Genomic DNA, 19,789 nt, shown 5'->3' with positions numbered 1-19,789 from the left:
ACAGTAAGAGATATGTAGCAGCCTTGAGATCCCAGGATGACTTGTTCTGATTACACAGATATCAAGAGTACTGAATTGATTAGAGTTTTACAAACAGCCATAAGTATTCATTATAATATTTCTAGGATGACATTGAATTTATAACAACGTGTCTGTGGTGTGATTTGGAAACAATCATGCTGAAGTGATGAATGCTGAGAAGTGCAACATTTAGAGCCAGTTTTTTCAAAAGTGTGCACGCAAAATGTCTATGTGCACATTTATTTGCAGTAGTTCTGCATAAAAATAGCCGTTTAGATGTCTAATTGATTTAATTAATCACTTGCATGTGCAGTTATGACAAGTGAATATACATAGCACTCTTATTTTAAATCAATCCCTTTTCCAAAGAGAGACAGATTTTGCGCACATCTGCATGCAGAATTCTGGATGCTGTAAGTAAATCTACAGTGATATTTGTTTAATTCTCTGCTCTGCACTTGTTTCTTTATAAGAGACAGAAATTTGATATGAAGGAGCTACTGCTTTAAATTAAAATAATAATTGTAGCAAATGGAAATTAGCTCCATAGCTGGATTGTTAAGAAGTATTTTTAATCAATGCCTCTTTCAAAGGTGGACAGTTTTTAATGTTGTAGTGGGCCCAGGGGAATTGAAGAACAAAATAAAAAGGTGTTTGATCAGCATGTGCAGCGTGTATTTTCTGAGGCTGACAAAACTAAGAGCACTGCAACCGAGATGCCAGCACTAGCATTAGAAACCTGCCTCTCTTCTCCTGAGCAGAGTGAGAGGCAGTTGGGGTGAATGGCAGGATTCTGGCCAGGTGCTATTACAGCTCTGAGAGATGCAGCACAGTCTAGGATGGGACTGGAAATCAGGAGAGTTCTAATGCCAGCTCAGCCAGTGACCTGCTGCATGACCCTGGGAAAGTCACCTCCCCTTTCTGTGCCTTTGTTCTCCTCCCACCCTTTATCTTGCCTGTTTCTTTGGGGCCATGCCTGTCTCTTACTGTGTTGGGGGTGGGGGGAGAGGGTTCCATTATAATGGGGCCCTTTACACACTACTGTCATACAAATAAATACCGCACGTTGGGACAACTTCACTGATGAGCTCCAACTTTTGCACCACTCTGGTCACACGGAGCAGCTGTAAACTTGGCTTACCTGGCTGGGTAAGCTGTGTTTATGGTTGGCTTGCGTCACTGTTGCAGCACAAAGTAGCCAGAACATATTGGTAAATCCTGCCCTTAGTATTTATATAGGACCCTCGATGCAAGTTTGATCCAGGCTCCCGCTGCCCAGAACGCTCAGTGAGTCAGTGCGCTCACAGTGACCTCTGTGGCTTGGGAACTGCCCGCACTGAGGCAGGAGTTGGTTTTCTTGTGGCTGTTGGCAGCTCACTCTTCTTTCAAAGAAGGCAGGTGAGTCTGGCTGACTGGCTGGGCTGTTATTGGCAGTGATTGTTTCTTGGTGTTTTGCTCTTTTAAGATGTGTAGTTTGGAGCCGCACATAACACGAACAGAGAGAGGACTTACGTCTTGAGTTCATTCATGGGTATGTGATGTTCCCTTCTTCTTTATGTTTAAATATGCCTCCTAAGTGGCATAAGCTTAAAAGCTGCCCAGGCTGAGAATCCAGGGAATTCCTTCCTTGACTTTAATTTCCAATTAGCTGATCCAGGAGACTCCAGAGATGGCCCCTTCCTCACCCCCCGAGGCTATGTTATCAGCCCCTCAGTGCGAAGAAGCGTCTGAAATTGATGTAACTAATAATCATGGGAAAAGTCCTACGATATTCACAGTCTATGGCTCCAAAATTGGAGGCTTGATTTGAAAACCTGCAGCAACAAATGGATTATCTCGGTGGCAAATTAGTCTCTGTGGACCAACAATTTGGGTATCTGCGCACTGGAATTGGAAACCAGCAGATCAATTCCAAACACTTACACCCAAGGCTAATGCCCTGCAAACTGTGTTTGAATATGGTGATGAAAGATAACATACCTCTGCATTTTAAATGTGAATCCTTGGAAAGCAGTATTAAAAGTGAAAACGCAAAGGTTCTGAACTGACCTGCCAGAATGGAAGGCAATGACAGCTGTGCATTTGCTAATAAAATGTTGAGCCAGGCCTTGGGATGGAGTCCTCAGATGGGTTTTGAGGTTGACAGAGGCTAGTGGGTTTTTACTAATGGACCTAGAACTAATACTAATGTGGAAGAGACTGTTGGACTTCAGGGGATGTTCATTTTAGCATCGGATCCTGCAAGGTTCTGAGCATTTTCAGATGCTGTTAACCTCAATGGGAGCTAGCAGTTCTCAGCACCCTGCACATTGAAGCCTTTTACTGAGGTATGGGATACACCCCCTTGGTCACTATCTTTAGTAATGACTTCCCAAAGCCATGTCCCTCTTTGTAAAGTGAAGCTGATAAGGTGGGTAACTTTTGGAAGGTTGAGATTACATTTTTTTACTAGGGATGGCAACGTCTACTCAGTCATAACATTAATGATTCTGAACAAAGAAGCACTAATGAAGAAAGAACTCATGAGGATGAGGAGCTGTTGTTTTCATCCCCTTTTCAAGAATATTCTTATTCAAATTGGGGAGAAAAAAGTTGAGTGGGATAAGGCGAAATGTTCTGCAGCGTCGATAGTGGCTACTTCATCAGACAGGGAAGAGGAATCCCACACCAGTGATCTTGCTGCTATACTGTGCACTGGAAACTTTACAAACTACCACACAGAATAATTTCCCTTTTTTACCAGTTTTTATAGTAGTCACTCCCAGAACTTGAACACCCTAAGAACTGTGGTGGATTTCGATTGGTGTCAGGACGGTGGTCTTCTTAATGAGTGGCTTGATTTCTCTCTCTTGAGACTTATTTGGAAATGTATGGTTTTGCTTGAATGTTTCTGGTAGTATCAGTGTTTGACACAAATTTCCTGTGCATTATTAGAAGAGGTAATACAGAGTGCGCTAAAGTTATGCTTTGTTTCCTCTTGACTAAACTGTGGTCTTTTTTTAAAAGCATGTAAAGAATAATGAAAAAATATTTGCCTCTCATTTGGGTTGCTTCCTCTTCTCTTGGTTATTTTTGACCTGTGGGCATTGTTTGCTGGATTCATGGCATAACCTCTTCTGTGGTTTATATTTATTCCTTGTTCAAGATCTAGTTAAAATCCTATAGATAAATTATGGAATTATTTTTATAAGAAGGTGGATTTCCAGGCAGGAATCTGTCACCTTTTAGGAGAGAAGAAACATGAAATCAATCACACTCCCTAACTCCCTGAGAGAGAGCCAAGTCAGCAGCTGGCTTTTGGCTTTCAGTGCATTTTATTTCCCTGGAATCAGTTAATACCCTTCTGGGTGATATCTAGGTTGGATGGCAACAAGATTCCTCCATTGAAAGGGATACAGGCTATAAGCACCGGGAGATGTGATTTGAGACATTTGTGCCAAATCCACCAGTTCTGGATTACTCTCAAAACCCCATTTTGGACGACTAGGCCAGCTAGGGAGAGTAAGGAAGCCAGTGGGAGGCTTTCAATTAGACCCTATGTCGTGAAGAGTCTAAGCAGTCATGGATATGGCTGACTGTAAAATGACAGCATTAGACTATGGTGCATTTGTCTTTATTACAGAAACCTGCCTAATTATCCAGTACCGAAGCTGCAGGCTGCATCATAGAGTTTGTTGGAGGAAAAAAACATTGACCGACCCCGATTCCAGCAGAATATCCGGTTCCATCAAAATCTAAACCCTGTGTGAAATCCGGTGGATTTCACTGGAATTTCTTTTCAGAAGAAAACCAGGAAAAAGTTTTGACAATGTTGAATCAGTTTCCAACGTATTTGGAAGGGAACAGATCAGTGTTTTTGTTCTGAAACTCCGTTTCCAAAACTTTTTGTGTTTATAATTCTAAATTTCAAAAAATAGAAATGAAATGTTTTGATTATCCCAAAATGAAGGGTTTTTTGTGTGGAATGAAGCCAGATTTCCAAATCCTGAAATCCTTAGTGAAATGAAACTTCTGCCCTCTGCACAGCTCTACTACTTTATCAATGAGTAGTTAATCAGATTAAAGTTATCAATGACTTGTAGACAGGTGTGTATATAATAATACTTTGTACTTCTCATGTCAGGATCTCAAAGTACTTTTACAGGCTTAACTAATTAAACTTCCCAGAACCCCTGTGAGGGAGGTGTAGCCTGGTTAATTTGATACGTTTGGGTTGGTACTACAAATGGGTATCATAAACCACAGTGACTTGTGCTAAGGATTCAGCCTCCTGAACGCCTACAGTATCCGGATCAGTAGAGTGAGAATCACCATTAAGAATTCTATTAGGTTTAGAGACTCTAGGAGGACGAACTGTGAGTATATGACGTGTGGTCACAGGTTATCAAACATTCTCTTATTAACAATTAAGCAGATGAACAATGCCCCAACTACTGACACAGAGAGAGAGAGAGAGAGAAACGAGATGTCCAGCATCAAGGATTTCATACTCTCATTCCTTAGGGAAACATCGAGATGGGTAAAAAGATCATCAGGTGGCCTTCCTATTGGGTGTCCCTGACATGCTTCCCTCCACACTCAGCCTGGGCTAGACCTTTTATCCTGTTACCCCCGCTATGCTTATGCATCAGAGTAAGAGTATTGCCCCTGTTCCTTATTTGTACTTCCACACTTTACTAACTTAGCATGCCCCCTTTCTCATAGCTTATCCCCTTCACTTAGAATTGTTTAGAATGGCTGGAAGGGACCTCGAGAGGTCATCTAGACCAGTCCCCTGCACTCATGGCAGGACTAAGTATTATCTAGACCAGGGCTCGGCAACCTTTCAGAAGTGCTGTGCCGAGTCTTCATTTATTCGCTCTAATTTAAGATTTCGCGTGCCAGTCATACATTGTAACATTTTTAGAAGGTCTCTTTCTATAAGTCTATAATATATAACTAAACTATTATTGTATGTAAAGTAAATAAAGTTTTTAAAATGTTTAAGAAGCTTCATTTAAAATTAAACTAAAATGCAGAGCCCTCTGGACCAGTGGCCAGGATCTGGGCAGTGTGAGTGACACTGAAAATCAGCTCACGTGCCGCCTTCGGCAGACGTGCCATAGGTTGTCTACCCCTGAACTAGACCATCCCTGCTAGACCATCATCTAACCTGCTCTTAAAACTCTCCACTGATGGAGATTCCACAACCTCCCTAGGCAATTTGTTCCAGTGTTTAACCACCCTGACAGGAAGTTTTTCCTAATGTCCAACCGAAACCCCCTTGCTGCAATTAAGCCCATTGCTTCTTGTCCTATCCTCAGAGGATAAGGAGAACAATTTTTCTCCCTTCTCCTTGTAACAACCTTTTATGTACTTGAAAACTGTTATGTCCCCTCTAGGTCTTCTCTTCCCTTATTCTCATTAACATACACATGAGTTACTATGGCAACTTTAAGTTATTACAGAATTCTTTGAAAAGTTACTACCGGTCATCTTGTGGCATTAACTGGTGCATTGAGGCCTGTTTCCCAGGACATCAGAAACTAATACATCAATTACTGTATCTCTCAATCTTACTGGCCCAGGGTTGTTCCTCAGCCAACTTGTCATGCCAACCTCTTTCAGGCCTGAGACCTTCGATGGCCAAGCTAAATCTCTTCTTGGCCTAAAGCCTGTAGGCCTCAGGTTCACGCTTTACCTTACTTATCCTTATCCTACAACTTAAACGTATTAACCGCACATTGATTGTTTTATGTATTCGTATATTAATCTAGCCTTGCAGTTAATTTCGATATAATCACATAACTATATAATTATATCAAACGATTAACTACAGAGGTTAGTAGTGGTTGCAGGCTGCTGTAATATAGTCACGTGAAACATAGTCTTTCCAGGGTTAGCCATATAACATCCCAAGCGTTTCTTGACTTAAGGAGGAGACACAATCCATCTCTGTCTCCCTAGCTTGTCTAGTCAGACTAGGTGCTCCACACCTCACTAGTGATAGTCCAGAACTAAAGCATTTTGGCATGAATGCTTTGCCAGTGGAGAGGTCTCTGCCTGGCTCAAGCGGGCAGGAGAAAATTAGTCCTAGGCAAATTCTTTTCAGATGAGACTCACGCTGCCCACCCCCACCCCACCCCCATTCTCACTCTCAAAGTTATTAACTGGTTGCAAGGAGTAGGCGGGGGAAGCATTAAACACCAAAACCCAATATATTTGTCAGTAGAGCAGTGTTCATCTTGTCTCCTTTGAAATGGAGGAACAGAGGGGTGAAAAGTTTGTAGGGGCTGGGGCAATTTGATTTTTAAGGTGTCTGATGTGTGATCTGGGGCATGGCAGAGGGTAGAAACATTGTTTTTCAGAAGTATCTTTATCAGCTCTCTGGCAGGGCTGATCTAGCATTATCCAGGGAGGGATCTGAGCCTCTATCAGAGGCATGAAAATCCCCTCCCTTCAGATTGCGGGTAGAATCCTAACAAAGGGCTCCTGGGAGGTCCCTGCAGCACATGGGTGTGAGACATTTGCTTCTCTAGGAGAACATGGCAGAGCATCATGGGGATACCTACTTGGCAAAGTGGTGTGGTGTCTTGTGTTATCAATGCTAGCAGCGCTTTTGCAGATAGCATGGGAGGGTTTCAAAGGAGAAAGGAGAGGCAGCCCAAACGGGAGAGGATGGTGAAAAGTAAAATGTGTGTTCAGGGGGCATAGATCCATCAGTGATGAACAGAGGAGGATGGAGATGATTTAAGTTTTCATGGATGGCACATTGCAATGTGGAGCTCCCACTTCCTAGCCAGTTTGCTATCCCTGATGGGCAGGAAAATTACCTGAATAATTTCTTTCTGCTGAGAAAGCTGCCAAGATGCTGGAATAGCTGACTACACTGTACTTCAGTTGGTAAAACAGCAAAACAAACTCCTCTGATCCATCTAGAGGAATTAACAAGAGAGCCGAAAAGCCTCCGTTCCAATGGGAAGTTATGTGCTTGATCTGTGTTTGTTTCTTCAGTTGTTGAAGGGCTGGTTGACTTGGGCCAGCTGTTACAGAGAGGATTTGCTGGTGGCAGATAAGCTAATTTGACTTGGGAAAGTCCTATTCCTAATGGGAACTGCTATCAGAATAACCCACACTGACCTTCTCCTGCTGTTGTCTCTCTCTCTCCATAAAGCGCTTTCTAAGAAACATAAATCCCTCAGAAAGGACAACCTTTGCATTGACCTTCAGCTTCCCCCAGGCTTACACGTAATGCCAGGCGGTCATTAAAACAGGTGTCTTTTTGTCACTTTGCCAAAGCGGGTCCATATCCCTCCATGTATGGAATAGATAGGAAATACAGCCGTGTAGCCTGCAGTATGTGGTGCACATCTCCCCTAGGGGGTTGCACCAAGAATGTCTGATTAGAGCAGCCAGATATCCATACTGAGGGAGAAGTCATATAGGACCAGGATAGGGTGACCAGACAGCAAGTGTGAAAAATCAGGACAGAGGATGGGAGGGTAATAGGCGCCTATATGCGAAAAAGCCCTGAATATTGGGACTGTCCCTGTAAAATCAGGACATCTGGTCACCCTAGAGCAGGATGAAGACAAACTAAAGCCAGGTGCAGGCTATGCGCTGTGTGTCAATGCAGCGTGCCCTAGTCACAAATCACCATGGCGTTCTTTTTCCTGGAGGCTTCACTTCCTGTGTAGGCACACTCTGATTTCCACCTCCCTGCAAAACGGGACTGCTGCCCATGGGCTCTGAAAGGGCTGTGAAAAACAAACACCATTTTCTTTAGGGATACATACCAGAAGGCACTTTGGCCACAGCAAGCTGCAGAGTCTAGACAGCAAGTCGCATGACTCTTGGGTTCATTGACAACCACTGGCATTGCTACATCCCTGAATTAAGTCAGTGCGACCCTGCGTTTCTGCAGCAGGTCTGCTCCAGCCTGCTTTCATTTGATTGGTCATAAATAGCCAGCTTGGGCCAGGGCTGACTCGCTCCTAGTTTACTGGCTAGCCCACAAACGCATGGAGACCTTCCAGTAAAACCCCTTGTGTGATTTATTGAATGTTCCTCTCCACCGCCTCTGCAGACTAAGCAGCCTCATCCCAACAGTAACGTGGAATCGAGCCCTCAGCTCCTGATCGAGGAGAGGTCTCTCAAGGCACATCCCCGGCTGCTTTTCAGTCCCTTTACACCTCCTTCCCGTGCCTCTTGTGCCATCTGGGCTAATGAGATAATTAGCCTTCACCAGCCCATCTCTCTCTCTCCATTGGGCACAGGTCCCATAGTCAGGTGCACTCTGGGGAACTAATTGGAGTTGCAGTGATCAGAGCCCTGGCCCAATTGCGGTTACCCTGCGTCACATCCCCACCCGGCCAGGACCCTCTTGCTGCCTCGCTGGCTGGCTGCTGCCTGGGAGCCCTGCTGCTCTTGCTGACATCATGGAGGAGGAAGACAGAGCTGCTGCTGCTGGACTGAGTGGCTATAGCATCTTTGTTACCTCCTGGGCCTGTGGTGCTTGTTGCTTTCATTGTGGGGGAAGGGGGAGCAGTGCAGAGCAGGGTTCTCTGCTCAGTGTCTCCCTCTGGCTCCCTGCTTCGGACCCTGTGACCATCGCATCCTGGCAGAGTCCCTGCTATACAACCCCCAACTTGGTGCGTAGGTGGTGGAGTCCCCCTTGGTGTGCCAGAGGTTGGTCCTGGCAGGTACCACCCAGATTGGAGACCTCCTGGACTATGACCGGGGGGGATCCCCTGGGGTTTCCACCCTTCATGTTCCTGGCACGTACTGCAGGAGGAGAGGGCAGCCTTACCACCCACCCCTCGGGCTTTACTTGAGTGGCTCTTGTGGGAGGGTGTTTCCCACCCATCCCTCACTCCTGGCCCTCTGGATCTTGTCATCGGGCCTCTGCCCCTGAGTCCTCCCTCCCCCAGCTGCTCCCCCTGCATGACCTGCAGCCGGTTTGTTTCTGAACGCACCTAGAACACAGCTGTACATGCTCGTGCTCCATCCTTTCACTTCCTCACCCTCATAACCCACCCCGACACCAAGGGGCGGGACCTCCTACCATCTGTGCTGGCCGGGTGAGCAGCCCCAGTAGGCCAGTCTGTATTCTACCCTGGGCCTGCAGCCTGGCGGGGATATCAGCTGGCGGCTCCTTCCCGGAGCTGTGAGCACGGGCGTGTGCTTGGTCTGGCTCACCCTCCTCCCCGACACCTGTTCCTTATGCGGAGACCCCGGCGCACGTCTACCTCAAGTACGCCAAGCTGCAGCCCCTTTTCTGGCTCCTCCAGAATCGTCTCCCGAGGTTCTGGCCGCACCTCTCCCCACACCTTCTACTCTACGCACACCCCATCTGTGGCCCCACAGAGTCACGAGAACTCCTCATCCCCGTCCTGGTGCTGGCCAAGGTGGCCGTCCACCACACCAGGAGGAGGCTGCTGGATGGGGAGGTGCTCTGTGACTGCGGCCTATTTCCGTTCCTCCCTTAGGTTACGCCTCCAGGCAGAGTTCTGGGCCATGTCCACTGGCTCCTGGACGCCTCCGAGGAGCAGTGGGCCCTGTCCAGGGATCTGTTCAGTGTCCGCCTCTGGCTCCCTGCTTTTGACCCTGTGACTCCCACTTCTGTCCCTGTTTAATCATTTGTTGTTCCCCGTCTTTACTTGAACCCTGGGTTTAGGGGCTCCTCCCTTTAGGCTGAGTCAGTGAGGGGCCTTCTGATGTTGCAGGCAGCTTGGGCCCACCCGCTCCCAGGAATTCAATAGGTGCTGTTGCTCAGCACTCTGTTGTAAAGCTGCGTATTCGTCGTGTTTTCTGTTACATGTACAACATCTGCCACCGTTATTGTGTGTTTTTAAAGTGTGGGACTTGCCTAAGGCTGCAAAGATGGTGGCAAGTTAGGATCAGCAACAAGGGAATCCTGCCTACTGGGACCTGTCATTGCTCTAGGCTGCCCAGGGACCATCTTTTGGCCATTCAATAGGCTTGTTGTCAGTGCAATGGGAAATCTCTGAATCCAAGTCTCTCGGCTAGTATGTTCTTTGTATTAGTTAGCTGAGGTTTGAACGTGCTGCAGAAGAAACAGGAGTTAAGAGTCTGCTGTCAGGATGCTCTGCCCTGGGGTGGGCTGATGCTGAGCCATGTCGCTGTCTGGAGTGGCTCACGGACAGTGAGTGCCAACCTCAGGGCAGACTGTCAAGAGGCAGGGCAAAAATTCCAGACTGGTGGTGACAAATGTGAACTCCTGGATCCCTGTGACAGTCTTACCATGGAGTCACACACAGTCCCCTTAGACTCTCCAGTCTATCTTGCCAGCCAGGCAAGCTAGACTTAGTGATAAATGGTCACTTACACCAAAAATCGCTCCCCGGCCCAAGAGACCAGTCATTTACCCCAGATCAATTTGTATCTTAGATCTCTCACCAAAGACAACACCTGTAGCCAACCCTGTAATAAACTAACTTATTTATTAACTAGGAAAAAGAAATGAGAATTATTTACAGGTTAAAGCATGCAAACATATACACAAATGAGTTGCAATCTAAATCCTAAGAGTGACAGAGTTGTTGTGATCTTTCAATTCAAAGTGTCCTTCAGAGCAGACCCAGAGGTAACCCATGGAGATCTCTGGCTTCAGCTTAGTGTCTCTGGCCCCGTGAGAGTTCAAACAACAAAGAGATGGAACATTTTCCTGTGTATCTGTTTCATTTCCTTCATTCAGCCTCCAAGTCCATAGGATGAGCTTCCTTGCGTGTAGCATTTCCAAGGTGTGATAGGGCCATTCACCAATCCTTTGTATTGCGATGTTCCTTGATGGCCCATCTGATTTTGATAGTCCGGAGGTGGGTACACACACTCTTCCTATCTGAGTTCACAAGTTTAATGCAAACGTTTTCAAAGTTATAACGCAAAATGTATATATTTCCTCATAGCCTGGTAAAATACAGATATTTACAAATAAGATTAATGCATGCTGCAACTTACAAACATTCTTTAGAGTCTAAACACTAAATATGTTCTTGTAAGACTAATACCTATTTCGAGCAACACTAATGTATTGTTCCGATTAAGTGGGTTTTAGCCCACAAAAGCTTATGCCCAAATAAATTTGTTAGTCTCTAAGGTGCCACAAGTACTCCTTGTTTTGTTTTTGCTGATACAGACTAACACGGCCCCCACTCTGAAACCTGTCACTAATGTATGAGTGACCTGATCTGGGCACCTGCTGTGAGTTTGTCAGTTCTTAGCTAATGCCTGCAGACTTTACAAGAGCTGGCGTCTGGCCTGCCAGCATCACAAGTCATTAGCCCAGAACTGAGCATCCTCACACTTTCTACTTGATTTTTTTCCAGTTTACACAAATTAAACAACAGATTTTAACTGATACAAAATGCATACTCCAGGACGTACTAGTTTGTGCTTAATGTTCAGGTCATGCTGTGACCTATTTTATCAAGCATTGGAGAGGGTGAGAGAGGTAGCGGGGTAGAGCCTGTGGCAGACCAGGGAATGGGTTTGCTTGGTATTGAATAACTATGGCTGACTTTTGGTAGAGGGCGAAAGTGACAGGTCATCCTGAGCTTTTGAATTGGTAACTTCTTTCTTTTCTGTTTTTTTAGGCCAGAACCAAGTTCAGACTCCTCTCAGAGATGCTGCGGAGTTAGTGCTGTGTTGCTTCTAACACTATGCTGCTGAAGTGGCTTCCTGCGTGGTGCAGCGGGTCCTGCTGTAGTAGGACTCGCTCTTCTCTTGGCACAGAGCATAAAGGTGAACAGTGTCATGGCAGGGGCGGACAGCAAGGTGGCATCACAGGTGTAACCTCATAGTGGTAGGCAGGTGATATGGCCGGAATCAGTGTCATGAGGTCACTGTGTGTGTGACATCACCGGAGTGATCACCCAGTGCTGATGTCATCACGGGGTGGCTGGAAGGGAGTGATGTCCTAGTGCTGTCACAGTGACCTCACAGCAGGAGTGACAGCATGACAACGTGCAGGTGTCAGTGTCTTCATGGTCATGGTGGAAGGGAAGGGAACACCCTGGGGACGTTGTCACGGGGCACCCATGGATGTGAGCTCATGATGCCACTGGGAGGGCAGGTGCTGATAGTGCGGGGCCACACCCCCAGCAACAGCCCCCAGCTTCCTCTCTACCCCTTCCAGCTGCAACGGTCTCCCCCCCTCACACTCCCCCCCTTCCAGCTGCAACGGTCTCCCCCCCTCACACTCCCCCCCCCTTCCAGCTGCAACGGTCTCCCCCCCTCACACTCCCCCCCCTTCCAGCTGCAACGGTCTCCCCCCTCACGTTCCCCCCCTTTCTAGATGCAATGGTCTCCCCCACACACTCCTCCCCCTTCCAGCTGGTCTCCCCCGCATTCCCCCCTCCGCCTCCAGCAATGGTTTCCTCCGAACTCTCCCGTCTCCGCCCCCCGAGCAGCGCGCGAGGCATTAGTCCGGCCGAGGGGCGCCTGCGCAGTGCCGGAGGGGTACGCGGCAGCATGAGCGGGGAGCTGGGCGCGCGGCGGCGCCTGCTGGAGGAGCGGGTCCGGGCCTTCCCGGACTTCCCCGCCCCCGGGGTGCTCTTCCGGTGTGGGTGTCGGGGGGCTGGCGGTCAGGAGGGAGGAGGGGGGAGCGGGGGGGGTCGGGAGCGAAGGGGGCTGGGGTGGGGCAGGGAGCGAAGGGGGCTGGGGGTGATGAGAAAGGGGTGAGGAGGCTGGGGGTGATGAGAGGAGGTGTGGGGCAGGGAGCGAGGGAGGCGGGGCAGGGAGCGAAGGGGTTGGGGGTGATGAGAGAGGAGGTGGGGGCAGGGAGCGGAGGGGTAGGGTGGAGGGGTGGGGCGCGAAGGGGGCTGGGGGTGATGAGAGAGGGGTGGGGCAGGGAGCAGGGGCTAAGGACGAGGAGGAGGGAGGGAGCGGGGCTAGGGAGCGAAGGGGGCTGGGGGTGATGAGAGAGGAGGTGTGGGGCAGGGAGCAAAGGCAGTTGAGGTGATGAGAAAGGGGTGAGGGCTGGGGTGATGAGGGGAGGAGGTGTGGGGCAGGGAGCAGGGGCTAAGGACGCGGAGGGAGGGAGCGGGGCAGGGAGCGAAGGGGCTGGGGTGATGAGAGAGGGGTGTGGGGCAGGGAGCGGGGGCTAAGGACGAGGAGGGAGGGAGCGGGGCAGGGGGCGAAGGGGGCTGGGGGTGATGAGGGAGGGGGTGGGGCAGGGAGCAAAGGCAGTTGAGGGTGATGAGAAAGGGGTGAGGGGGCGGGGGGTGATGAGGGAGGAGGTGTGGGGCAGGGAGCGGGGGACTAGGGAGGATGAGGGAGGGGCAGGTCAGGAGTGAAGGGCTGAGGGGTGATGAGGATGAGGAGTGGTGGGTCAGGAGCGAAGGGAGGCTGGGGGTGATGAGGGAGGGACATGGGGGCAGGATAGGTTGTGGGGGGGGGGGGGAAGCCCTGTGCAATTACACTTGTGCAGCATGAAGCTTGGCCCTGGCACATGGATGGCGCAGCTGCAGAGTCTTACTGCCCTGGCACTGGGGATAGACCCACTTGGCCAGCCTAGGTTTGTCCTTGGATCTGTGCTGGCCTTTGCCCTGCATGCTCTGCAGCAGGCAGCCCCTGTCCACCTCTGCCCAGTGCGCTGAAGCTGAGCTCGTGCATGGCTCCTGCAGTCACTTGGTCAGTGAGCAGCCAAGTTACACTTGGGAGTAAAGTCACATGGTGTGAAACTGAACTGGTGTGTAGCTTTGTAGAATCCGGGGCCAAACTCTCTCCCAGATGTTCTTATCTGAGCACCTTATCAGCTGTGCCTGAGATTGGTCAGGTATATGTAAGGGTTATATCTCAGCAAATAAAAAACACTTTGCAGATGCCCAAACAAAGGCATTTCTTAATGAGGGCGGTTTCAGCTTTTTTTTTTTTTTTTTAAATAGCTGTGTCAGTGCTAGAACTCTTTTATTAAAAAAGTATGAATTTCATTATAATAAAAGTTATTTTTCCATCACACACATTTTCAAAACATCTGAATTGTTTTGGGTCACACATTCTCAGAAATAGTCACCATCTGGAAATTCTCAGCCTGGAGTGTGAACACTTTGGAAAGTTCTGAGCATCTGAAAAAAGGGTTAGAATACAAGTGCTTAGGGAATCGTAGCAGAAGTTGCTAGCTAGATTTCTTCACTCGGTGCTGAGTCCAACCACTGTTTCAAGAGATCTTGTAAGTAGCCCCTTTTGCAGCTATTATGAACCCCTGGAAATGGAGTGAGGACTCAAATTCACTTGTTTAAGAAGCTTGGTTTCTGCATGGAGAGGGTAAACTGTGGGCTCTGATCTGGGTAATGTAGCTTTCAGGTTCCAGGGAAAACTCATTTTGTTCTTCTGTTTTTAGTGATATCACCCCTTTGCTAAAGGATCCTATAGCCTTCAGGACTGTGATTGATATTTTGGAAGCTCATTTGAAGACACACTATCCACAGATCGACTTCATTGCGGGTGGGTAGCATGATAAATGTTTAGTGAAACTTCTATAAAATACCATACAGAACATTACTGTCCATCCATACCGAGATGGCATGGTCAGAAACAACCTCTTTGAGGAGGCAGGAAAGATGGTATAACATCATGGTATTGCAACTTTATGACTGGTTATCATAACATTTTATTCTGGACCAAACTACATAACACTAGCGTGTGATGGTGGTTTTATTTCTGTTCTGTAGTTTTCTGACATGCTGTTTTGAGTGTTGAACATACTCAAACATTTGGCAATAATTTCCTTTATTTAAAAAGATTTAATAGCAATAAGCAGTGAATTAGCCAATATAAGTGAATTACTACTCTGCCTTCCTCAGTCTATAACTTGCCTTTAAGCCAGGTCTAGTGTTATATAAATAGCAAAGACACAAGCTGCATTTCCATTTTCTGCTTGTCTCAGAATGACTGGTTACAGACCAACTATAGCTGTGCCTTGTGGAGATAACTGTTCTATTCCAACTAACATGTTGTTTAAGGACATGGAGAGTAATAAGTACTGAATGAAAGGGGGGTGATTTGATGATAACCCAATGTCAATGAGTCTAGTGGACTCTATTCAATTCTTAGTGGGTGTAATCATGTAAACCCATCCTGATGTGATACTGAGTTTCTGGCCCTACAGTTGAATTGATACTGAGACTTAATTTCTTATTGGTACAGACAAGAACCAGTTCACAAACAAATAGAGATACTGTGGTGATATATGTGGAACTCCAAGTTCCGGGCCGCATTTCATAGTAAGTCTGTGTGAATACAAACATACAATGCAAAATAGGTGGGATTGCAAGTCAGTACAAATAGTTGCTAGACTCCCTGAGTACAGGAAGATAACAGAAACATTGAGCATTTGCTGAGAGTGTGAAAGCTGAACGGTTTCCCTTTGTTAACCATGTTTTTGCTGCTCTGCTTTCCGTAGGTCTGGATTCTCGTGGTTTCCTCTTTGGCCCAGTTCTAGCACAGAGACTAGGGATTGGCTGTGTTTTAATACGAAAAAAGGGGAAGCTTCCGGGTCCCACAGAATCTGTCTCATACGCTCTTGAATATGGCCAGGTAATAGCCAGAAGAGAACCCTTGGTGGACACTGCTGTAATTGCTAATATCTTGTTTGTTGAGATCACTGAGCTACTTTGGGGATGAGGATGGTGGTGAGGTAAAGCCCATCTAATAATATTTGGTGCTAGAGATTTTTCAACCATTGTAGCCCTTCTGAGAACACAGCATTGGGAGTCGGGCATTCTAAATTCCATTCTGGTTGTGCCCAGTGACTAATTCCTACATCATAGGGGTGGTGTGAGGCTAAACAGAGTTAATTTTGCAAACTAGTCTGAGATCTTTGGAGAAAAGGCTTGAATCTGAGTGTATGTATTATTAATAGTACTGAGCATAAAAACTAATGGCTGCTGATTTTCAGAGGAACCTAGCTAAAGGACTGACAGCAAGTCCTGTGCTTCTGGAGAAAGGCCAGTGGGAAAGAAAGAAAGAAAGAAGTGGGGTTGCGTGAAGATCTCCATTACTTTTTCCTACTCTTGCTTGTTTCAGTAAATGCTCTTTTTTATGGTTTTAAAGCAGGAAACACATTGCCCAGCAGCTGGGTTCATGCCTGGTCTTATTGGAAGAGATGTTGCATAGACTTGATAACTCTGCCTTAGCTAGCTAACTAATGCTGCTGAATACTATGGAGGCAAGCCTTCCCTTCCATAGTACAAAGTACTGTGGTAGTCATAAGCATTGCATGGGTCAGTCCTTAGGGAGAATGGGTTCATCTCTCTTGGAGGACAGAGAAAAGATGCTTCCATGGCTGGCTCCACATATATAGATACTAAAGGGCTGAAACCAGGGACTTTCTGCACCAAAACCACAAGAGTCTTGATCATGTATGCTTAGGCCAGTGTATTACATACAGGAGTTCCAGTCCCATCCAGGCTGCTGTTTTGGGAGAGCTTATCTAACAAAAGGAATAGAATACACTGTGTTAATGTGCATGATTGGGACTCTAAAGATCTCCTTTAGCTCGAGGCCTGTGTATTTAGGTTCTGAAAGTCAGGATTTCATTATTGCTGATGAATGTGATATCTGCATTTTGCTACACACTAACATTTTCAAAAGCAGTGCGCTATAAAGTGAGACTAGAACAAAGTTGTCTTTTCAATCCTGCAGGCTGAACTTGAAATCCAGAGCGATGCCTTGGAACCAGGAGAGAAAGTGGTCCTCGTCGATGACCTGCTTGCGACTGGAGGTAAGAGCAGTCGCTTAGTTAAGTCTGCTTCCTGTGTAGTTGTGCTGTAACTGGTATTGCTCATTCTATCTCAGGGTGTTCTCTGCTAAAGCTGCTTTGAAGAGGACAGAACCGCTTTGTAAAAGTGTCCTTGTGACTTTATGGGGAGAGGGATGAAGCGGTTTATACGGTGTCTGAATAACTGTACTATAGTACCTGAAATCCCTGCCCTAAGGCCTGCCAGAGTTCAGCTTGGTTTAAAAAAAAATAAAAGCCATGTTGGAATCCATTGTCTCATTCTTGGCTTTGCAATGTGCTGTCTGACACTTTCTGAAAATCGGAAGTTACCTGTTTGTGTGATTCTAACCATGTGATTAGCGATGGCTTAAAGTTGGAACTAAGACTATGTGCTTATCTGCTTGTAATACTTGGAGTGATTGTAACTCTCTCTGCTTAACATCCCTGTTGTGCAGGTACCATGTGTGCAGCCTGTGAGCTAATGAAGAAGCTGAAGGCTGAAGTCCTAGAGTGTGCGGTGGTCATAGAGTTAAAATCTCTGAAAGGGGCAGAAAAACTGAAACCCTTCCCTGTCTACTCTCTGCTGCAATATGACTAATGAGCTTCAGATCAGAGAAGGTTGCTATGGTCTGATTGCAGCTGCCTTCTTGCTGAAGATCTGCTGCTGTTTCTTATCTTGATCAATTGTTTGAAGGCAACAAGCACAATTAACTATTTTTGGGTGAGAGGAATGGGAGGTCTGAATAATACGTTCCTATGTGTTTTATTCCATTATTTCCTTGAGAGACGATAATGCTAACCTTGACTTCAGTGTAGGGATTGAACAGGTGCTATATCATAACTACTCCTGTTTATTTTCCAAGCCAAAGATTAAAACTTCCTTTTAGAGAGATCAGTGTGTAAACGGTGCTGCTAAGGGCAGTAGCAACTAGATGGAGAACTGAGGTGATGCCTTTTGTGGGACCCATGTACTGGTTTTTGATTTCAGCCAAAAATAGCCAGTACCATGCTGAGACTTTGTAATAGGCTCCTTAGAAATACCAGAGATGGAAATGAATGATTATAAAACAGGACAGCGTTGTATCTGGCTTCAGAAGATTGGCTGCAATGTTCTCTGCTTTCCTTTGGGACGCTGTGTGCGTTTGTGTTCCTTCCTGGCAGCGGAATGGGCTATTCATGTGGGAAAGGCAGGGACTGCAGATGGCAATGCAGAGTTGGTACAGATGAATCATTAGACCCACCCCTCCTCTGTTCCCTAAAGAAGGGAGGAAGCGTCTCCCAATTACAGCAAGGGCAGCTAGGCCTCTCTTGTTCCAGCTCAATTCTCCTAAATTGCTGTGCCGTTTATGCCCCCTTATTCTGGGGGAACTGACAGAGCTGAAAGTAGTTTTGAGAGGGGGGGGAAAGTTGTCCGTCGATCCAAAATACCATTTAGAAGCCTTTGTATCATTCCAGTCTTGTGTTAGGTTTTGCTGTGTACTGCTACAGCTGTGGGTTTGGTGAGAAATGAGGAAGGGCTTTGAGATTTACTTGTGGTCGGGTGGAAGGAATCCATTTCTCTAGATCAGTGAAAACTAACATGGTATTGGATGTCTGTATGATGGTCTTTTTACCGCATCCACATGCTTGGGTTACAGCTGTTCTGTCAACCTTGTGGACTGTACACATTGGAATTCTTCAATTTGCAATGCTAATGGCGCAGTGGTGACTTGTTCAATATGAGAAATGGGTGCAAGTCCCCAGCGTGTCATGCTCACCCATGCAAAACATGCAACTTTTTACATGCTCCTTTACATATAAAGTTCCCTGAACTCTGCCTTTATCTTCAAGTTCCAGTAAATGGAAAGGTTACTCAGAGCTTGGGTTGATACTGTTGTCTCCCCTCCCCCGACCCCTTCCAATCAACCTCCTTGTTCCAAAATACCCTCCGGTATTGGCACCGCCTAAAAAGGGAAGGGAAAGTGGAACTATGCTCACTTTGCCTGCTTTAGCAGGGGCGCTAATATTAACAGCATTCTAGTTACTGTGCTGGGCAAAGTTTGATAGGCAGACTTTTAGAAAAAAGACTCCTCCTTGCAGTGTGTGATCTAGCTGTAACATCCAACTCTGTCACAGATGCTTACAAATCAGAGCCAGGGTACCCAAATCTCCTTATGGATGCTTTGAATTGTAACTAATATTTGTAATGGCTGTCTTCAATTGAATCTGTAGCTGATTAGTAAATAAATTGACCTTTTAATTCTCAAAACTATTCTGGTAGCAGGATGAAGTTGGTGTGTATTTCTATGCCCATTTCTCTTCAAGAAACCAATATCCAGTGAAACAAGACATCTTGCGACTTCAGTGAAATGCAAAAGGGTTGGAAATTGGGCCAGCCCCACTGCTTTACATGCTGAGCTGAATCTTTAAGATATCTTCCTCATATCTGGTCTTACTGGATTTTTCCCCAAGCCTTGCCCTGTGAGCGCTCCCTGGAAGATGCTAGAGAAGCCAACTTTGGGACTTGCTAATCTCACCCTCCTAGAACTGTAACACTTACTATCAAATCCTGAAAGGTAAAGAAAGGCAGTTATTTATTCAGTGCCTTGAGCACACAGGGCAAGGAAACTGTTGTTCCCCCACAGGTTTGTGAAAAGTTTGTGAGAATCGCTCAGGTGCCACATTAAATCAAATAGGCATGCACTTAGAGTAGGAACTGTAGAGAGGGTTTGGGCATTTGCTTCATTGTAGGCTGCTGTATGCTCCCCCTCGTTTGGATAGAACCACCTGTAGGGTGACACTGCTGAAGCCATGCAACTTGTCTACAACCTGAGTTGTGGGGTTTAGCTTGGAAGGGTGGGGTTTGAGTGGTATAGGCCTCCCCCTAGTTACAGACCTAGCGTCCTTTACAATTCCCCAGGCCTGCTTGCTTACCAGATGCAGGGCCGGTGCAACCCATTAGGTGACCTAGGCGGTCACCTAGGGTGCTAACATTTGGGAGGTGGCAACCGCATCTTCAGCTGCCCCAGTCGTCGGTGGTATTTCGGGTGCGGGACCTTCCGCTGCCTC

At 46.8% G+C, this 19,789-nt stretch overlaps 2 protein-coding genes across 6 annotated transcripts in view; both read left to right on the top strand.

Annotated features, from left to right (window-relative positions):
* The window catches only part of GALNS (galactosamine (N-acetyl)-6-sulfatase), a 74,275-nt gene extending 62,568 nt beyond the window's left edge, over positions 1–11,707 (top strand). For 2 of the 5 annotated variants that reach the window (XR_005588659.1, XM_039502512.1), the window contains exon 15: positions 2,474–3,062. The gene's annotated coding sequence lies outside the window, so the exon portion shown is untranslated. Of the gene's footprint in view, positions 1–2,473; positions 3,063–11,615 lie in introns of those variants that run through there. The other 3 variants (XR_005588658.1, XM_039502513.1, XM_039502514.1) reach the window with 3 other exon arrangements.
* Positions 11,708–12,371: 664 nt separating this feature from the next.
* APRT (adenine phosphoribosyltransferase) lies at positions 12,372–18,992 on the top strand. Its single transcript, XM_039502519.1, has 5 exons — positions 12,372–12,581; positions 14,363–14,466; positions 15,425–15,558; positions 16,666–16,744; positions 17,197–18,992. The coding sequence occupies exons 1-5, from the start codon at positions 12,391–12,393 to the stop codon at positions 17,337–17,339; spliced, it is 651 nt and encodes a 216-aa protein (XP_039358453.1). The 5' UTR covers positions 12,372–12,390; the 3' UTR covers positions 17,340–18,992.
* Positions 18,993–19,789: the final 797 nt, after the last annotated feature.

The sequence above is a fragment of the Mauremys reevesii genome, linkage group 16, assembly GCF_016161935.1.
Source record: "Mauremys reevesii isolate NIE-2019 linkage group 16, ASM1616193v1, whole genome shotgun sequence".
Classification (NCBI taxonomy): domain Eukaryota; kingdom Metazoa; phylum Chordata; order Testudines; family Geoemydidae; genus Mauremys; species Mauremys reevesii.
Note: the sequence above shows the minus strand (reverse complement) of the source record. Positions and strands in the feature narration are given on the sequence as shown.